The sequence below is a fragment of the Bufo bufo genome, chromosome 4, assembly GCF_905171765.1.
Source record: "Bufo bufo chromosome 4, aBufBuf1.1, whole genome shotgun sequence".
NCBI lineage: Eukaryota > Metazoa > Chordata > Amphibia > Anura > Bufonidae > Bufo > Bufo bufo.
This window is the reverse complement of record NC_053392.1, coordinates 131,965,489-131,985,183: the sequence shown is the minus strand read 5'-3', so window position 1 is coordinate 131,985,183 and position 19,695 is coordinate 131,965,489. Positions and strand designations below refer to the sequence as shown.

General features: G+C 44.5%; 1 protein-coding gene across 1 annotated transcript in view; it reads left to right on the top strand.

Moving 5' to 3' along the window:
* The first annotated feature begins 306 nt into the window (after nucleotides 1-306).
* LOC120997684 (autoimmune regulator-like) overlaps nucleotides 307-19,695 on the top strand; it is a 60,936-nt gene continuing 41,547 nt past the window's right edge. Inside the window, exons 1-5 of the mRNA XM_040427906.1 lie at nucleotides 307-435; nucleotides 1,966-2,116; nucleotides 5,843-6,017; nucleotides 12,985-13,122; nucleotides 17,533-17,613. Coding sequence (XP_040283840.1) covers nucleotides 1,967-2,116; nucleotides 5,843-6,017; nucleotides 12,985-13,122; nucleotides 17,533-17,613 — 544 coding nt within the window. The 5' untranslated portion in view covers nucleotides 307-435; nucleotide 1,966. The remainder of the gene's footprint in view (nucleotides 436-1,965; nucleotides 2,117-5,842; nucleotides 6,018-12,984; nucleotides 13,123-17,532; nucleotides 17,614-19,695) is intronic.

Below are 19,695 nucleotides of genomic sequence, written 5' to 3'. Positions count from 1 at the left end.
CAAAAAGTGAAAATTTGAAGGTCCTGAAGGGGTTAAAGGATATTTTTCTGTTTTTCACATGACATATGGTCTTCATCCGTTGTTCTTTATTATGGTGCAGAAACTTTTCTTTATACTGTAGTTATCTTGATGTTGTCAAATCATAGCCTTGTGTTACATATAGTGCCATATGACAGCGCCTGATACCACTAAAATGTCTTGTTACCAGTCATGACACATGATTTATTTACCCAAACTTGTGATTAATACGGTTTGCTCAGTTTCAGCGTCTTTGGCAATGAACCTGATCATGCCAGGCGACTTTCAGTAGAAAAGGAGGAGACCTTTCATTTTCTGTGTGTTATTGGTTAGGTAATTACCTTCAACTTAATTTAAAGGGAGAATATAGGAAGCTCCTGTTCAGAAATGAGAAGAGCACTGAAGATCAGAAGTCAGGTAAGAACAAATGTGACCTATATGAAGAATGTGTGGGGCATTTATTTACTGCAGCCGGAACAGGGCTGTCATGTGTGCTAGCACAGGGGCCACCAACCACAGCTCCCATCCTACCCTGACAGACACTGGCTATCAGGTCTTGCTGAGAGTAGTCGTTTTCCAATAGCTTGAGAGCCACAGGTTGGGAAACACTATTTGAGTGTGTTTTTACAAAACTTAGCGCAAATTATCAAATCCACTGTGCCTAGCTTGCCAGGTGGTGTGACTTACTATAGGATTAGTAAATCTGCCCCATTATTTATCCTCAGTGTTGTCACATTGGCAAATTTGTACGGTCTTTTAATTTGCAAACCAGTCACAGGTTTGTCTCCTCTCATTCTGCAGGCTGGTAGCCAGTAAGAGGGAAAACTATATGCATGCCTCCCGACTGTCCTGGATCTGGCTGGACAGTCCTGGATGTTTGAAGCTGGACCTTGGACAGCTGCATCATGTTCCAATTTCAACTCAGGATGCAGATACAGTTTAAATGGATTCTGTCACCAAGTTTTGGGCTATAGAGCTGCGGACATGCATGGCAATAATAGATTGCCGTAATCTCGCGATGCGCGAGCTCGCGCATGCGCAGTTCTTTCCCTGAGGCTGATGCCAGCACAGGGAAGGAACACTATACCGGCACTGCGCATGCACGAGCTCTCGCATCGCGAGATTACGGCAATCTATCATTGATGAAAGGAGGAGATTCGGAGGACATAGGCCGTGCTGGGCTCCTTCACAGGCGGGCGTGGCTGGGCACCAGGAAGGTTCGTACAGCCCCTTGGACACATTCAAGACTAATTTACATATCTCTAAAATCCTTTTTTAAAGAAAATAAAAGCACACAGCCCTTTAGGACCCCGGTATATTGCGGACATGCTACCAGCGATCTAGCCGTGCATGTCCGCAGCTCTATAGCCCAAAACTTGGTGACAGAATCCCTTTAAGGTCTCATGCACATGAACGTATTTTCTTTCCGTGTCCGTTCGATTTGGGGTTTGCAAAAAAACAAAACAGAAGTTACTGTGTGCATTCTGTCTCTGTATGTCCGTTCTCCAAAAGAATAGAACATGTCTATTATTATTTGCATTACGGACAAGGATAGGACTGTTCTATTAGGGGCCAGCTGTTCTGTGCCGCAAAATACGGAATGCACACGGACAGAGGGCATTCTTACTGTGAGGGGCACTAATGGGGCATAACTATTGTTATGGGGCACCAAGGGGGTGTCATTACCCTGAGGGTGCACAAAGGAGGCATAATCACTTTATGGGGACACTGTTACCGTGTGTCAGACAAAGAGAGCACTGTTAAAGTGTGTGGGGCACAAAGGAGACTAAAGCCGTATTGGGTGAAAGAAATTGCTTAATTAACAAAAAAAAATTGCACTCGACACAAACTTTGTCCCTCTTTGCTATGTTTCAAAGTCGACATGCATGCATTTGAGGCTGTGATGACTTTCAAATAGCATTTGGTATTCTTTTTTGTTTTCAGCAGGATGTCTCAACAGGAATCCCCTCTTAGCGGAACAGATCTGAGAGCGCTCCTCAAATGGCACCGCACAGAAATTGCTGTGGCTGTTACTGACCTCTTCCCTCTGCTGCATGGTATGATGGACAGAGACCTTGTGTCTGAAGACAGATTCCAGGTGGGTGTACTCCTATAGTGCCAAGGAGTGTGTTTTGTCCTCCTAGCAGCTCATTGTCCCATGAAGAAAGTCCAATTTTTATTGCTAGAATAGGGTGAAACTGAGAAACAGAAAGAAAGTGAGCTTACTGTTGTTCCTCAGCATGTGGCAGTGATTGACAACCTTCCCTCCATGACTGTGTATACAGAGAGAGCTGTCAATCACTGATAGATAGGACCTAGGACATAGGACTGATAGATAGGCCTCCTTGACTTCAAAGACCAGAATAAGCAGGAATTTAAAATGAATAAAATACAAGTTTTACTGAATCTTTTCCCACAAAACTATACATCAATCTGCTCATCTTCTCCTGCTCTATAACATGCTGCCTGCAGCTCAAACACCATGTTCAACATGACAGGTTCCCTTTAAATGGTCACCATCTGTTTACACAGTTTTGCATAAATCAGTATGATCCTTCAGTGAGCTGGCAGTCCGTCCCTCCGTCTCTGAGAATGTCAGTTTAGGAGGGTTGGAAAAAAACAATCTGATAAGTGAAAAAAGACGCATCGTTCTCTGATATACAGTAGATATATTGCAAAGTTTCCTGTGCTATTGATTGTGCAAAGTTGTTTGAAAAGTAGGGTACTTTCACACTAGCGTTTTTATTTTCCGGCATAGGCTACTTTCACACTAGCGTTGTTTTAATCCGGCGTTCAATTCCGACACCGGAACTGCCCGCCGGATCCGGAAAAACGTGTGAAAACGGATTACATTTGAATCCTGATCAGGATTTTGATCACAATGAAAAAATGCATTGGAAAAAACGGATCCACCACGGCGTTCAGTCAAAGTGTTCAGGATTTTTGGCCGGAGGTAAAAATACAACATGCTACGTTTTTCTGAAAAGCCTGATCAGTCAAAAAGACTGAACTGAAGACATCCTGATGCATTCTGAACGTATTACTCTCCATTCAGAATGCATTAGGATAAAACTGATCAGTTCTTTTCCGGATTTGAGCCCCTAGGACGGAACTCAGCACCGGAACAGAAAAACGCTAGTGTGAAAGTACCCTTAATACCGGAAAAGAACTGATCAGGCATATCCCCATGTATTCTGAATGGAGAGCAATCCGTTCTGGATGCATCAGGATGTCTTCAGTTCAGTCTTTTTGACTGATCAGGACAGAGATAAAACCGCAGCATGCTACGGTTTTATCTCCGGCCCAAAAAAAACTGAACACTTGCCTGAATGTCGGATCCGGATGGCATTTTTTTCCCATAGGAATGTATTAGTGCTGGATCCGGCAATCAAAATACAAAAAAAAAAGTGAAAAAAATAAATGCCGGATCCGTTTTTACGGATGACACCGGAAAGACGGATCCAGCATTTCAATTACAAATGCCATCAGTTAGCATATGTTTTGCTGGATCCAGCAGGCAGTTCTGCCGCAAGTGTGAAAGTAGCCTTAAAGAGGACCTTTCACCAGAGGAAAGCCTCTAAACTAACTATACAGAGGTGTAGAGCGGCGCCCAGGGATCCCCCTGCACTTACTGTTATCCCCGGGCGCCGCTCCGTTCGCCCGGTATAGCCTCCGGTATGTAAGTAGTTAGGCTTCACCCACTTGATCCTGCCGGCGTCTTCTTCTCCTATGCTGTAGCGCTGGCCAATCGCAGCGCTCAGCTCATAGCCTGGCTATGAGCTGAGCGCTGCGATTGGCCAGCGCTACAGCATAGGAGAAGAAGACGCCGGCAGGATCAAGTGGGTGGAGCCTAACTACTTACATACCGGAGGCTATACCGGGCGAACGGAGCGGCGCCCGGGGATAACAGTAAGTGCAGGGGGATCCCTGGGCGCCGCTCTACACCTCTGTATAGTTAGTTTAGAGGCTTTCCTCTGGTGAAAGGTACTCTTTAAGTGACCATTTAAGTGCTAACAATGGCATTTTATAAACTACAACACATACTTCGAAGAAAACAAAACCAAATTGTTGTGGTACATACAGATGACAAAAACTGGTGGTGTCAATAAAAGGCCTCATGCACACGACCGTGCCGTTTTTTGCGGTCCGCAAACCGCGGATCCGCAAAAGACGGAAGCCGGAGTGCTGTCCGCATCTTTTGCGGCCCCATTGAAGTGAATGGGTCCGCATCCGAGCAGCCAAAACGGCGGCTCGGATGCAGACCAAAACAACGGTCGTGTACATGAGGCCTAAGCTTAATAGAAACATCTGTTGGTCCGCTCTTAGGCTATATTTAGAGATGAGCGAATTTCCGCTTATGAAATTCCTTCACACTTCGTTTGGTGGTAAAAGGTGAATTGCGTTATGGATTCCGTTACCACGCACCATAACGCAATTCTATAATGTAATGCCTTTAGAAGCATTCCGTTAATAATTCCGTCATAATAGAAGTCTATGGGCTACAAAACAGATCCGTCCCGTTTCTGTTATGCAGGAGAGGACTCCCCTGCATAACGGAAATGGGATGGATCTGTTTTGCAGCCCATAGGCTTCTATTATGACGGAATGAATAACGGAATGCCTCTAAAGGCATTCCGTTATGCATTCCGTCATAGAATTGCGTTATGGTCTGTGGTAATGAAATCCATAACGCAATTCACCTTTTACCACCAAACGAAGTGTGAACGAATTTCAAAATATGAAATTCGCTCATCTCTAGCTATATTATCTACATCTTGCCACCATAATAATGCTTATTCTAAGCACTATGGGGGTCATTTATGATCGGAAATATGCCTATATTAGGCATATTTCTGTCACAGATTTCCGGCGCAAACGTTATTTGTGCCGCAGTCTGTGACTTTTTCCCGCTCACGCCAAGTCTAAAAAAGTGGGCAGGGAAGAGGACTGCCCGACAGGCCCGTCTCATTCATCATTTTCTATGCCTGTTTAGCTGTCTTACATTTAGACCAGCGCTGGATACGCTGAAGTTATGTAGAGGCCGGCGCTTCTACATAACTTCAGTGGATCCACCGCCAGCGCAGAGGCTTATTAAGATGCCGGTATTAATAAATGACCCCCTATATTGCCATTAGTCATGTATGAGGCGTCCTCCCACTGCACTGTATTACTAATTTAATTACATGTCAGAAAGAAATTGATGAAAGTGTGCAAGATCAGGGTCAGACAGGCCCACCAGAGGATCTCCTAGCGGTCCCTCCCAGGCTCTGACATAATTATGCAGCAGAGGAGAGCTCTAGTTGGAGTTGACTTACCCACAATCACTTGCCACTAGGGTTTATTTCTTATAAAGCAAACTTTTGTGCAAAATGAAAAGTTATCCAACCCCTATAATGCCCCCTCTAATGCCTGCACCCCACATACAGGTCATAGTTTAGAGATAAGGGTTATTATGGTACAAAGTGAAAGTACCAGTCATACAGTTAGAAAAACGGTTAAGCCTTTGTGACAGAATGGCTCAATATTTTTAATAAAGGGCAATTGAAAATAAGATTTTTAGCCAAAAATGAGTAAAATGCCATTAAAACAAAAATTGCCACCAAAGGTGTACATAGCCTTTAAAATCCAAAGAGTCTGCAGTCCAATAGAGCTGAATGGAACATGAGCAGACATGCACAACCGTGTCTTCATTCAAACAGAGTACCGCGGGACCCCCATTCTCATGATCAGAACCAGATTAGGGGATAAATGTTTTTGTGAAGAAACCCCTTTAACCAGCGGTGCAAAAAAATGTGACGTTAATGAAATTCTAATTTCCTCACAGGAGACTCAGCGTGCTGGTGAAGGAATGGGAGCTCAGAAAGCTTCTCACACTCTCCTCACGTGGCTTCTCACTCGGGATATGCACCATGTCCGTGGTTTTTGGTCTCTTCTGTCCACAGAGTATATTTTAAAGAGTTACCCTCGCTTATCAGGAATCCAGAAAGTTCTTCAGACTGGTAAATACACTACACTCAAAATTGTGCAGGTAGCAAATGATAACCTAGACTCGTCGCCATTTGCTTTCCTTTTTGTTCCTTTTTGATTCTAGTCTCTGTTTTTGTTTTTTTAAACCAGCCATTAGAAGTACCTAAGACACAGTTCCAGTATGATGAAGAAAGATCTGTTACTAGTTTTTTTTTTTTGCCTTCCTCTGGATCAACTTGCAGGATAACAGGCCGAACTGGATGGACAAATGTCTTTTTTCGGCCTTATATACTATGTTACTATGTTACTTTCTCTCCTTAGTATTAAAATCATTGATTGATTGATGGAAATTTGCACCAATAGTTAAATCACTTATGGAACTTATAGACGATTCGTCTCTGTGTACTTCGCAGTTATCAGAGGTAGTAACGCCCAACTTGGGATGCCTCGAGGAGCCATGGTGTCCTTATGATATGTGAACCCTATGGGAAGGCAAATTATTATGCCATCTCCATCTCTAAAAGTTGTGTTCTATATATGTTTATGTATACGTTTTTCTGTATATTCCTGTGGCCTGTTTTCCAAAGATTTGTGATTTGTAGAAAACTAAAACAGGTCTCAAAAGTTATGCTGTGGTAAGTTTTCGGACCCTGTTTATACCCAAAGCTGGCAAAAACACCAGTCACAAAAACAGCTGTGTAAAAAAAAGTCATACATATGCGTGACCACTCCATGACCTGTGCCACGGTGAAAATGATTTGTCGTGGTTTGGTAGAGTGAAGGCTAGCTTTTGAGGCCCCTACAATACAGCATGTACGTGTAAGTTCACCATCACTGGTCAGGGAAATATGCAAAAAATCTTGACATCTATGGTCAGTTTTGGTGCAATTATATGTAGCAGAAGGTTCAGGAGAATACATAAAAATTTTTATCCAGCTCAACTATTGCTGTATTCAGAATGCATGGAGCGGTTGTGCAGCATTAGATATATTATACACACAAACTGATTGCAGCATCCACTAAATGAGGAATAAAACTGCTTTTTTTCTTAGACAACATTAAAATGCATAGTAAAACCGGAGGACACCATGGGGCAACACGGCAATCTTTTCACCAAAGATCGCTGTGCAGCAGTGCACCCACTGAACTGAATAGAATCGTAGATGGGCCCTCAATGTTGAAGTGATAGATTTTTTGTGTTGCAGGGGTCTCGGTAATTTGTGACCCCATTCAGTTCAATGGCTGCACGGCTACACAGTGATCTTTGGTTACACAACGAGTGTCATGGCGAAGATCACCGTGAAGCACCAGGCTTATTTCCATGCCAATGTCTGTTTGTCATCAGTGGAAAAATGGTCAGTGTTTCATCCGTGAAGGGTCTCTTTTTGTCTATTTTGTGCCATCTGTTTTCCACATGCACTGCTAGCTAGCTAGCTCCAACCAATGGTCTGTGAAAACCATTGACAGAACGCAGATGTCATCCAAGTTCTATCAGCACTTTTCACAGACCCATAAACTTCAATGGGTCTGTAGAAAAACAAGGTTGTATGAAAAAAACTACTGAAAGGGCTTGTCCACATTTTATTGAAGTTATGGCTGCTCAACTGAACATTGAAATAAAATTCCCCATTCTATACAAGTGAATGGTTTTTTTATTCCCCAATCGCATACACTGAAAAAAAAATCTTGGAGGCTTTTGTCCATGTTGAAGAAAAATATCCACGAGAATAATGAGCTTATACATTATTCTTGCGAGTTTCAGTGACAAAAGTTGCAGTTTAAGGGAACCTGTCATGATGAAATGCAATGCAGTCTGCAGACAGCATGTTATAGAGCGGGAAGAGCTGAGCAGATTGATCTATAGTTTTGTGGGAAAAGATTCAGTAAAACTTGTAGTTTATACATTTAAACCTCTGCTCATTTTATGGGCAGGAGTCATGTGGGCGGTGCCACTCAGTGATTGACAGTCAACTCTGCATGACTAAGGCTCCTTTCACACGGGCGAGATTTACACGCGGGTGCGATGCGTGAGGTGAACACATTGCACCCGCACTGAATCCGGACCCATTCATTTCTATGGGGCTGTGCAGATGAGCAGTGATTTTCACGCATCACTTGTGCGTTGCGTGAAAATCGCAGCATGCTCCTCTTTATGTGTTTTCCACGCAACGCAGGCCCCATAGAAGTAAATGGGGCTGCGTGAAAATCGCAAGCATCCGCAAGCAAGTGCGGATGCAGTGCGATTTTCACGCACGGTTGCTAGGAGACTATCGGATTGGAGACCGATCATTATTATTTTCCCTTATAAAATGGTTATAAGGGAAAATAATAGCATTCTTAATACAGAATGCATAGTACAGAAGGGCTGGAGGGGTTAAAAAAAATATATAAAAAATTATTTAAAGGGAACCTGTCACCGGGATTTTGTGTATAGAGCTGAGGACATGGGCTGCTAGATGGCCGCTAGCACATCCTCAATACCCAGTCCCCATAACTCTGTGTGCTTTTATTGTGTCAAAAAATGATTTAATACATATGCAAATTAACCTGAGATGAGTCCTGTACGTGAGATGAGTCAGGGACAGGACTCATCTCAGGTTAATTTGCATATGTATCAAATCGTTTTTTTGACACAATAAAAGCACACAGAGCTATGGGGACTGGGTATTGAGGATGTGCTAGCGGCCATCTAGCAGCCCATGTCCTCAGCTCTATACACAAAATCCCGGTGACAGGTTCCCTTTAAAGAGGACCTTTCACCAGAATAAAGTATGTAAACTGACTATACAGACGTGTAGAGCGGTGCCCAGGGATCCCCCTGCACTTAATATTATCCCTGGACGCCGCTCCGTTGTCCGGTTATAGCCTCCGGTAAAGTCATAGTTAGGCTCCACCCAGTGGAACCTGCAGCGGTCTCCTTCTCCTATGCTGTAGCGCTGCGATTGGCCAGCGCTACAGCATAGGAGAAAGAGACGCCGGCAGGTTCCCCTGGGTGGAGCCTAACTATGACTATACCGGAGGCTATAACCGGACAACGGAGCGGCGCAAGGGGATAATAGTAAGTGCAGGGGGATCCCTGGGCACCGCTCTACACGTCTGTATAGTCAGTTTACATACTTTATTCTGGTGAAAGGTCTTCTTTAACTCACCTTAATCCACTTGTTCGCGCTGCCCGGCTTCTCTTCTGTCTTCTGCGCTCATCACATGGTCCGTCACATGATCCATCACCATTGTAAAAGATCATGTGATGGACCATGTGATGAGCGCAATGACGTCATCAAAGGTCCTATTCCTCAAAGAAGAAGACAGAAGAGATGCCGGCTGCGCGAACAAGTGGATTATGGTGAGTTAAATTATTATTATTTTTTTAACCCCTCCAGCCCTTTTGTACTAAGCATTCTGTATTCAGAATGCTATTATTTTCGCTTATAACCATGTTATAAGGGAAAATAATACAATCTACACAACACCTAACCCAAACCTGAACTTCTGTGAAGTTCGGGTTTGGGTACCAAACATGCCGATTTTTCTCACTCGCGTGCAAAAAGCATTACAATGTTTTGCACTTGCGCGGAAAAATCGCGCATTTTCCTGCCAAGCACCCGCATCTTATCCGGCCAAAAACATAACGCCCGTGTGAAAGAGGCCTAAGGCTACTTTCACACTGGCGTTTTGAATTCCGTTTGTGAGATCCGTTTCAGGGATCTCACAAACGGTTTAAAACGGATCAGTTCTGCCCCAATGCATTCTGAATGGATAAGGATCCGTTCAGAATGCATCAGTTTGGCTCCGTTCCGCTCTGGAGGCGGAAGCCAAAACGCTGCTTGCAGTAGGGGCAAACGGATCCTTCCTGACACACAATGTAAGTCAATGGGGACGGATCTGTTTTCACTGACACAATATGGTGCAATTAAAAACTGATCCGTCCCCCATTGACTTTCAATGTAAGTCAGGATGGATCCGTTTTGACTTTGTTCTTAATAATGCAAACGGATACAAGCGTTTGCATTATAGGTGCGGATCCGTCTGTGCAGATACCAGATGGATCCGCACCTAACGCAGGTGTGAAAGTAGCCTTAGAATACAGGGAAGGCTGTCAGTCACTGAGTAGGACCATCCACATGACTCCTGTGCATAAAATGAGCAGAGTTTTACTGAATCTTTTCCCACAAAACTATAGATCAGTCTGCTCAGCTTCTCCTGCTCTATAACATGCTGCCTGTGGATTGCCTGTATTTTGTGGTGACACGTTCCCTTTAGTCTCATGTGGCACTAATCATCATGCAGATCTGCACATCCATCTGCAGCAGAAATCTGCGTCTGTGCCGTAGACAGATCCTTCACATAGACACATTGCTTTAGGGAACCCTCACAGATCATGAGAATGGGGGTCCTGTGTCTCCTGTATGGATAGAGTGGCAGTCAAGCATGCGGGCTGCCACCCCATCAAACTGTACAGGACTACTGGAGATAGCTGAGCAAAGTGCTGGCTTTTCTTCAGCAGTTCCATAGGCTTTGAATGCAGTTTATAAGTTGCTACTGTAGGACAACCCCTTTAGGGTCATTTCACACGTCCGTAGTGTATTTCGTATCCGCAATACACCCGGCCGGCACCCCCAAAGAACTGCATATTCTTTTCGCAATTGCAGAGCCATAGTGTGCTCTCCGCATCCATTCCTGCCATTGAGAATGAATGGGTCCGCACCCGTTCCCGATATTGCGGAATGGATGCGGACCCATTTGCGGACGTGTGAATGGACTCTTAAAGGGTAACTGTCATATTATTATTTTTTTTATGTAATTGGATTGGTCTGACTAAGTTTACCTTAGTTCCTTAGTTAATACTTTTGTATAGGTATTGAATTACCTAGTATATGCAGCATGTTCTTTCCTTCCCCAGGCAATTCACTGGTGCGGCTAAAGCAGCGTTGCTAGGTGTCCTCCGTCTCCTATCTTCTATATACAGAAGATGGAGGACGTAGTAGTGGGCAGTCCCGAACGCTGTGTGCGTGCTACCGTCAGACCTGGATAGTGCCGATATTCGCGATAAAAATTTGCGATCAACTACTCAGGAGGAAGAGGGCGTGTTTAAAGGATTAAGGATTAACCCTATTCAACTAGCTGACATTAGCGATGTGCTAATGTCAGCTGAACCTAACTAGCCTATTCCTACTTTTATCTATGCCCCCGTTACTCCAGAAATCTAACTTTTATAATATGCTAATTAGCCTCTAGGAGAGGGGGGGGGCGTTGTTCCTGCTCCTAGAGTCTCCGTTCTCCCACTGCTACACTAGATTGACAGGGCCAGGCAGCGTTGGTCTCCAGGCTCCAACTGCCGGCCCTGTACGCTGGGGAAATCTCGCGCCGTTCAGTATTTGGCGCAGGCGCAGTGAGGAAGCCGGCAGCTGGCGAGCACCCTTCACTCACTGCGCCTGCGCCGAATACTGAACTGGACGGCGCGAGATTTACACGACAGACAGGGCCGGCAGTAGGAGACCAACGCTGCTTGGCCCTGTCAATCTAGTGTAGCAGGGCGTGACCAGAGGTGGGAGAACGGAGCCTCTAGGAGCAGGAACAGCGCCCCCCCCCCCCCATTCCTAGAGGCTAATTAGCATATTATAAAAGTTATATTTCTTGAGTAACGGGGCATGGATAAAAGTAGGAGTAGGCTAGTTAGGTTCAGCTGACATTAGCACATTGCTAATGTCAGCTAGCTTAATAGGGTTAATTCTGGTGACAGAAACCCTTTAGGTCTGGAGAAAGCCGATTGGTCGGGGTGAGTCTGCGCGTTCCCGAGATGAGCCGAATTAATTCTGGGCAGTTAGGGAGAGAGGTCTTAGCCTCAGGGTAAGGCCTCTTTCACACGGGCGTTGCGGGAAAATGTGCGGGTGCGTTGCGGGAACACCCGCGATTTTTCCGCGCGAGTGCAAAACATTGCGTTTTGCACTCGCGTGAGAAAAATCACGCATGTTTGGTACCCAAACCTGAACTTCTTCACAGAAGTTCGGGCTTGGGATCGGTGTTCTGTAGATGTTATTATTTTCCCTTATAACATGGTTATAAGGGAAAATAATAGCATTCTGAATACAGAATGCTTAGTAGGTGATCAATTGAGGGTTAAAAAAAAATTAAAAAAATTAACTCACCTTTTCCTCTTGTTCGCGTAGTTCCCGGTCTCTTCTTTACTTCTTTAATCATGAGCTGTGGGCTAAAGGACCTTTGGTGACGTCAGATCACATGCTCCAATCACATGATACATCACCGTGGTGATGGACCATGTGATTGGAGCATGTGATCTGACGTCACCACAGGTCATAGCAGATAGTTCATCTTTTGAGAAGTAAAGAAGAGACCGGGAACTACGCGAACAAGAGGAAAAGGTGAGTTAATTTTTTTATTTTTTTTTAACCCTCTATTGATCACCTACTAAGCATTCTGTATTCAGAATGCTATTATTTTCCCTTATAACCATGTTATAAGGGAAAATAATACAGTGAATAGACTGTCACCTAGCAACCATGCGTGAAAATCGCACCACATCCGCACTTGCTTGCGGATGCTTGCGATTTTCACGCAACCCCATTAATTTCTATGGGGCCTGCGTTGCGTGAAAAACGCAGAATATAGAGCATGCTGCGATTTTCACGCAACGCACAAGTGATGCGTGAAAATCACCACTCATGTGAACAGCCCCATAGAAATGAATGGGTCGGTATTTAGTGTGGGTGCAATGCGTTCACATCACGCATCGCATCCGCGCGGAGTACTCGCCCGTGTGAAAGGGGCCTAAGGGCATCGGTGGCCATCTTGAGAAGATAGTCAGAAAGAAGTCTTGTGAGGAGCGGTTGCTATGGATGGAATCTTATTAAACAAGTGGTATGTGAACACAATAATTAGTGATCATGGATTATCACTACAGCAGCAACAACATATATGAAAATAGAATTTTGAGTGAAAATATGACAGTTATCCTTTAAAGGTGTGTTATTTCTTCTTTAGCTTCAGAAAGCTTGTCCCATCGAAAAGCTCGCCGCTCCACTTCTGCCACCAAATACTCAGGCCATCAAAAGCTGCAGAAGAAACGCAAAGCTGGAGGAGAGAAAGACTCAGGAGGCACAGGACAACTTTTTGGCACTGGTAAGGTATCAAGAGTTTTATATGGATTTGGACAATAAATGAAATTGTGATCTAAATATTGCTTCAGAGTTAGGCCTCATGCACACGACCGTTGTGTGCATCCGTGGCCGTTGTGCCGTTTTCCGTGATTTTCTGCGGACCCATTGACTTTCAATGGGTCCGTTGAAAACTCGGAAAATGCACCGTTGTTCATCCGCGGCCGTGATCCGTGTTTCCTGTCCGTCAAAAAAATATGACCTGTCCTATTTTTTGGATGGACAACGGTTCACGGACCCATTCAAGTCAATGGGTCCGTGAAAAAACACGGATGCACACAAGATTGGCATCCGATTCCGTGGTCCGTGGCCGTAGGCTACTTTCACACAGACGGATCCGCAGATCCGTCTGCATAAAAGCTTTTTCAGAGCTGAGTTTTCACTACGTGAAAACTCAGATCCGACAGTATATTCTAACACCGAGGCGTTCCCATAGTGATGGGGACGCTTCTAGTTAGAATATACTTTGAACTGTGTACATGACTGCCCCCAGCTGCCTGGCAGCACCCGATCTCTTACAGGGGGCTGTGATCCGCACAATTAACCCCTTAGGTGCTGCACCTGAGGGGTTAATTGTGCGTATCATAGCCCCCTGTAAGAGATCATGTGCTGCCAGGGAGGAGGGGGCACACCCCCCTCCCTCCCCAGTTTTAAATTCATTGGTGGCCAGTGGGCCCCCCTCCCTCCCCTGTATTACTGTAGATTCATTGGTGGCCAGTGGGCCCCCCCTCCCTCCCCTGTATTACTGTAGATTCATTGGTGGCCAGTGGGCCCCCCCTCCCTCCCCTGTAGTACTGTAGATTCATTGGTGGCCAGTGGGCCCCCCTCCCTCCCCCTCCTAATTAAAATCCCCCCCCCCTATCATTGGTGGCAGCGGAGAGTTCCGATCGGAGTCCCAGTTTAATCGCTGGGACTCAGATCAGTAACCATGGCAACCAGGACGCTACTGCAGTCCTGGTTGCCATGGTTACTTAGCAATTTTTAGAAGCATTAGGCTGGGTTCACACGGGCGTTGCGGGAAAATGTGCGGGTGCGTTACGGGAACACCCACGATTTTTCCGCGCGAGTGCAAAACATTGTAATGCGTTTTGCATTCGCGTGAGAAAAATCGTGCATGTTTGGTACCCAAACCCGAACTTCTTCACAGAAGTTCGGGTTTGGGATCAGTGTTCTGTAGATTGTATTATTTTCCCTTATAACATGGTTATAAGGGAAAATAATAGCATTCTGAATACAGAATGCATAGTAAAACAGCACTGGAGGGGTTAAAAAAAATAAAAATAAAATTTAGCTCACCTTAGTCCACTTGATCGCGCAGACCGGCATCTCCTTCTGTCTCCTTTGGTGAACAGGACCTGTGGTGAGCATTCATTACATGAACAGGACCTTTGGTGACGTCACTCCGGTCATCACATGATCCATCACCATGGTAAAAGATCATGTGATGGATCATGTGATGACCAGAGTGAAGTCACCAAAGGTCCTGTTCATGTAATGAATGCTCACCACAGGTCCTGTTCAGCAAAGGAGACAGAAGGAGATGCCGGTCTGCGCGATCAAGTGGACTAAGGTGAGTTAAATTATTTTTTTATTTTTTTTAACCCCTCCAGCGCTGTTTTACTATGCATTCTGTATTCTGAATGCTATTATTTTCCCTTATAACCATGTTATAAGGGAAAATAATAATGATCGGGTCTCCATCCCGATCGTCTCCTAGCAACCGTGCGTGAAAATCGCACCGCATCCGCACTTGCTTGCGGATGCTTGCGATTTTCACGCAACCCCATTCACTTCTATGGGGCCTGCGTTGCGTGAAAAACGCAAAATATAGAGCATGCTGCGATTTTCACGCAACGCACAAGTGATGCGTGAAAATCACTGCTCATCTGAACAGCCCTATTGAAATTAATGGGTCGGGATTCAGTGCGGGTGCAATACGTTCACCTACCGCATTGCACCAGCGCGGAAATCTCGCCCGTGTGAACGCAGCCTTACTCTACACTGAGGAATTTGAAGAATTTTAACATTTGCTGTGAATGAATAGTTCATGGTGCAGTCCAGCCATAGGAAAGTTTCAAGTATTGCGTCAAAATATTCGCATTATTGGTGCCGATTTGCGCAATCGCGAATATAATGGAGCACTCTAATTGCATATAAAGCCATTTTTAATGTTCTGCCGTGCCAACCATTTTCTCCAGTCTCAGGAAACTTCTAGCAGCTTAGAAAATGTAGAAAAAGTGACCCATGTCTGTATTTTGCACGCATTACGCTAATATTATATTGCCGATTTTTCACCATCAAGAAAATAATCTTGAATTCGCGAATATTTGACAAATATTCACCCAAATATTCGTTAAATATCGCAAATTCAAATATAGCCCCTGTCGCTCATCCCTACTGAGGAGTCAGAGCAGAGGATGGGAGTTGAAGTGGCCTTGATGATGATGTGTATTTGTGCACTCACTCACTAGTGAAAAGGTGGTACAAGGAACTAGGCCAGAAGTAGAAGAATAAAACTCTCTTTACTAAGTGCAGAATAGCACACACAGCAGAAGTTTTTACACAGTGCAGTTTCTCTTCTCAGATGATGAGGTATGGTAGCTAGCAAAGTGACAGATTATGGCACCTCTAGTATGCAATTCTGCTGATGTCTCTCTCCTGAACGTCTGCTGAACAGCAGAAAGCTAGCACTTGTGGCTATAGGTGTCCACTGTGTAATGCAGTTTTTTTTTCAGTTGGCCTGTCCTGGATGTTATCTAGGTGATGGTGTCACGGGGTAATTTGGATAACAGGTACACCAGACAAACAGACAGCATAGGATAACAGTCTAGGCCTAGAAGCTAGTGCGGGAGAGATGGTTAACTCCTAGCAATCCCTGAGTCTCTACCTGACTCCTGACAGTATGTGCAAGCCCTGATGGTGGACGAACACATACACACGTTCCTAGACCCTGCTAATACTGTAGCAAACCCTAGATTAGGGAACGGGGAATGAGACAGCCGGTACCTTCCACAGTGAAGAGGCCAGCGTCTCCCTGAGACCTAGACTGACACAAACAACACAGAGCAAAAGCCGAACTTAGCTTGGGAAGAGTGAGGAATAAGGGATCCACAAACAACCATCAGGAATTCCAGAAGGAAATATCAACCGCATGGTCAGAAGTCAGAGGCAGACTAAAATAGAGCCTCTAACCAGCAAATGAGCCAAACCTGTGGAGAGGTGGGATTCCGCCCACAACCACAAACTGAAAGGAAACACCTATAACCTGTCAGATAGACTCACGTGCAGCAAGTCTATCTGATCTCCTCAGATCTCTCACAGGGCCGGCAGTGACAGATGGTTGTCTGAGCCACAGTCCCTCACCTGCAGCAGGGTATATATAGCTGTGGTTGCTGGTCACTCTGCATATGCTGTAGATTTGAAGATATTTGTAGTTCTGTATTCTTGCATGTCTCTGGAGTAGTGGTCTCACAGATGAGTTGAGTCTCTGGTTCCTAAGGCGCTTGGAGCAGGAGCAATAGGATGTGCTTCCTCACTCCTCACTATGTAGACTAACACTCCCCTCTCGTGGCAGGAAGCAGGACCAGCCCACTCCTACCAAGAGGGGAAGAATGGAGTGGGTAGCAGGTGTACCTGTACATAATAGTGTTTCATATAGCATGTACAGGTGAGGCTGGGCAATCAGCAGTAATGCAGATACTATGGCTGGTCCGCACTGTGCGGTGGATAAGGGAAGATTTCAGTCTGTGTGTGTAATAGCAACTAGCAATTTTTGACACTGAAATCAGTTTATGATAGGGTGCATTCTCTCTGTGTTTGCTGTGTATGTCATTGGAAGTATATGCCAGGTGGATATTCTGAAGGAAGCCTGCAACAAATGTCTTCAGCTTATGCCACTGTATGCCTATACATCGCTTATAGGCTTCCAGGTTAAAACAATATATGACCGGCTGTAAACCTTGGATTCCTCTATATAGATTTGCATAGTGAATGGGTCAAGGCTCCAATACTGAGAATCAGTGGCTTAACTAGAAATGACTGGGCCCTACAGCAAACTGTTGAGCAGGCCCCTGGTGTTCTGAGTACGAAACAGCCTGCAAGTCCATGCAAACATTGACATACTGGTAGAGAACTTAGATTGTGAGCCCCACTGGGGACAGCTTGATGCTAATGCCTGTAAAGCGCTGCGGAATATGTCAGCGCTATATAAGTGCATAAAATAACTAAAAAAACATTGAAGAGGCTGCACCACTCGCACAGCTGCTGTGATCCCTTCAAACAGCTGCTCGAGGGTGGTGCAGAGAGTTGGGTCCCCACTGAGTTAATATGGATAGATCATGAATGGTTTGACTTTAAAAGATTTTGTCTCCAACAGGCCCTCCGCCTAAAACAAAACCGCCTCGTAAAATAGAGAAAATGGAGAAACTGGGGTCCTCATTGGTGCCACAAGTTCATTGTAAGTCACTGAGAATAAGAGGTTATTATATATTTTATAGCACCATTATTCCAGGCTGATGTACACACGGAAACAGTTTATGTACTGTATATAACATGATACAATAAAAACAAGTACAATAACCATGAACTAACCGAGAGACAGACTATTTTAGAGGAGGAGAGGACCCTGCCTGTGAGGGCTCATAGTCCACAAGGGAAGGGGCAAGGAGACACCAGGTGAGGGTAGAAGCTGTTCCCCTGGCTGTGTGATGGGTTATTGCAGGTGGTAGACTTTCCTGAAGAAGGGGTTTTCTGGTTGTTTTTGGAGGACTGGATGTTGGGGGAGTCTGATGTGTTGGGGTAGCGAGTCTCAGAGAATGGAGAATGCAAGTGAGAAATCTTTTAGATGATTGTCAGATGGAGCAGACAAGAGGAGAGCAAAGAAGGTCTTAGGCAACTTTCCGGTGTTGAGATCCGTCATAGGGTCTCAATACCGTTTTGTCCCCAATCATTATTAATGGACTTATGAATACCGTTTTGTCCCCAATCATTATTAATGGACTTATGAAAACCCCACGATTTTCAGCCTGGGACAGCCTCAATTTGCTAATTCAGACTTCTAGATTCTGCTAATCTAGCAATGTAGTAATATGCCATCAGCGTTCTGATTTCACCCACGTAACATGGGGGCAGAAGTTTTATTTTTATACTCTTATGTACAACATGCTTCCACATTATGTGTTAATGGATAAAAGAGGAACAGCCATGGGTATATGCAGTGAAGATTATATATATATATATATATATATATATATATATATATATATATATACACTCACCTAAAGAATTATTAGGAACACCTGTTCTATTTCTCATTAATGCAATTATCTAGTCAACCAATCACATGGCAGTTGCTTCAATGCATTTAGGGGGGTGGTCCTGGTCAAGACAATCTCCTAAACTCCAAACTGAATGTCAGAATGGGAAAGAAAGGTGATTTAAGCAATTTTGAGCGTGGCATGGTTGTTGGTGCCAGACGGGCCAGTCTGAGTATTTCACAATCTGCTCAGTTACTGGGATTTTCACGCACAACCATTTCTAGGGTTTACAAAGAATGGTGTGAAAAGGGAAAAACATCCAGTATGCGGCAGTCCTGTGGGCGAAAATGCCTTGTGGATGCTAGAGGTCAGAGGAGAATGGGCCGACTGATTCAAGCTGATAGAAGAGCAACGTTGACCGAAATAACCACTCGTTACAACCGAGGTATGCAGCAAAGCATTTGTGAAGCCACAACACGCACAACCTTGAGGAGGATGGGCTACAACAGCAGAAGACCCCACCGGGTACCACTCATCTCCACTACAAATAGGAAAAAGAGGCTACAATTTGCACGAGCTCACCAAAATTGGACTGTTGAAGACTGGAAAAATGTTGCCTGGTCTGATGAGTCTCGATTTCTGTTGAGACATTCAAATGGTAGAGTCCGAATTTGGCGTAAACAGAATGAGAACATGTATCCATCCTCTGATGGCTACTTCCAGCAGGATAATGCACCATGTCACAAAGCTCAAATCATTTCAAATTGGTTTCTTGAACATGACAATGAGTTCACTGTACTAAAATGGCCCCCACAGTCACCAGATCTCAACCCAATAGAGCATCTTTGGGATGTGGTGGAACGGGAGCTTCGTGCCCTGGATGTGCATCCCTCAAATCTCCATCAACTGCAAGATGCTATCCTATCAATATGGGCCAACATTTCTAAAGAATGCTATCAGCACCTTGTTGAATCAATGCCACGTAGAATTAAGGCAGTTCTGAAGGCAAAAGGGGGTCCAACACCGTATTAGTATGGTGTTCCTAATAATTCTTTAGGTGAGTGTATATACGGTATCGTTCATACCACCTGCCAGGGGGACATCTTGGTTCTGTGTAACAGTTTTACTAATAACATGAGTAACTTCCCTGTTGAGGTTTCAGGTTGAAAATATAATATAATGGACATAATCGGTAAAAGTAGCCTCATGTACTGTCTGTGGAATAGAAGAAAATAATAAGAACAGTATAGAATATTAATAATAGAATATATTTATTTATATTA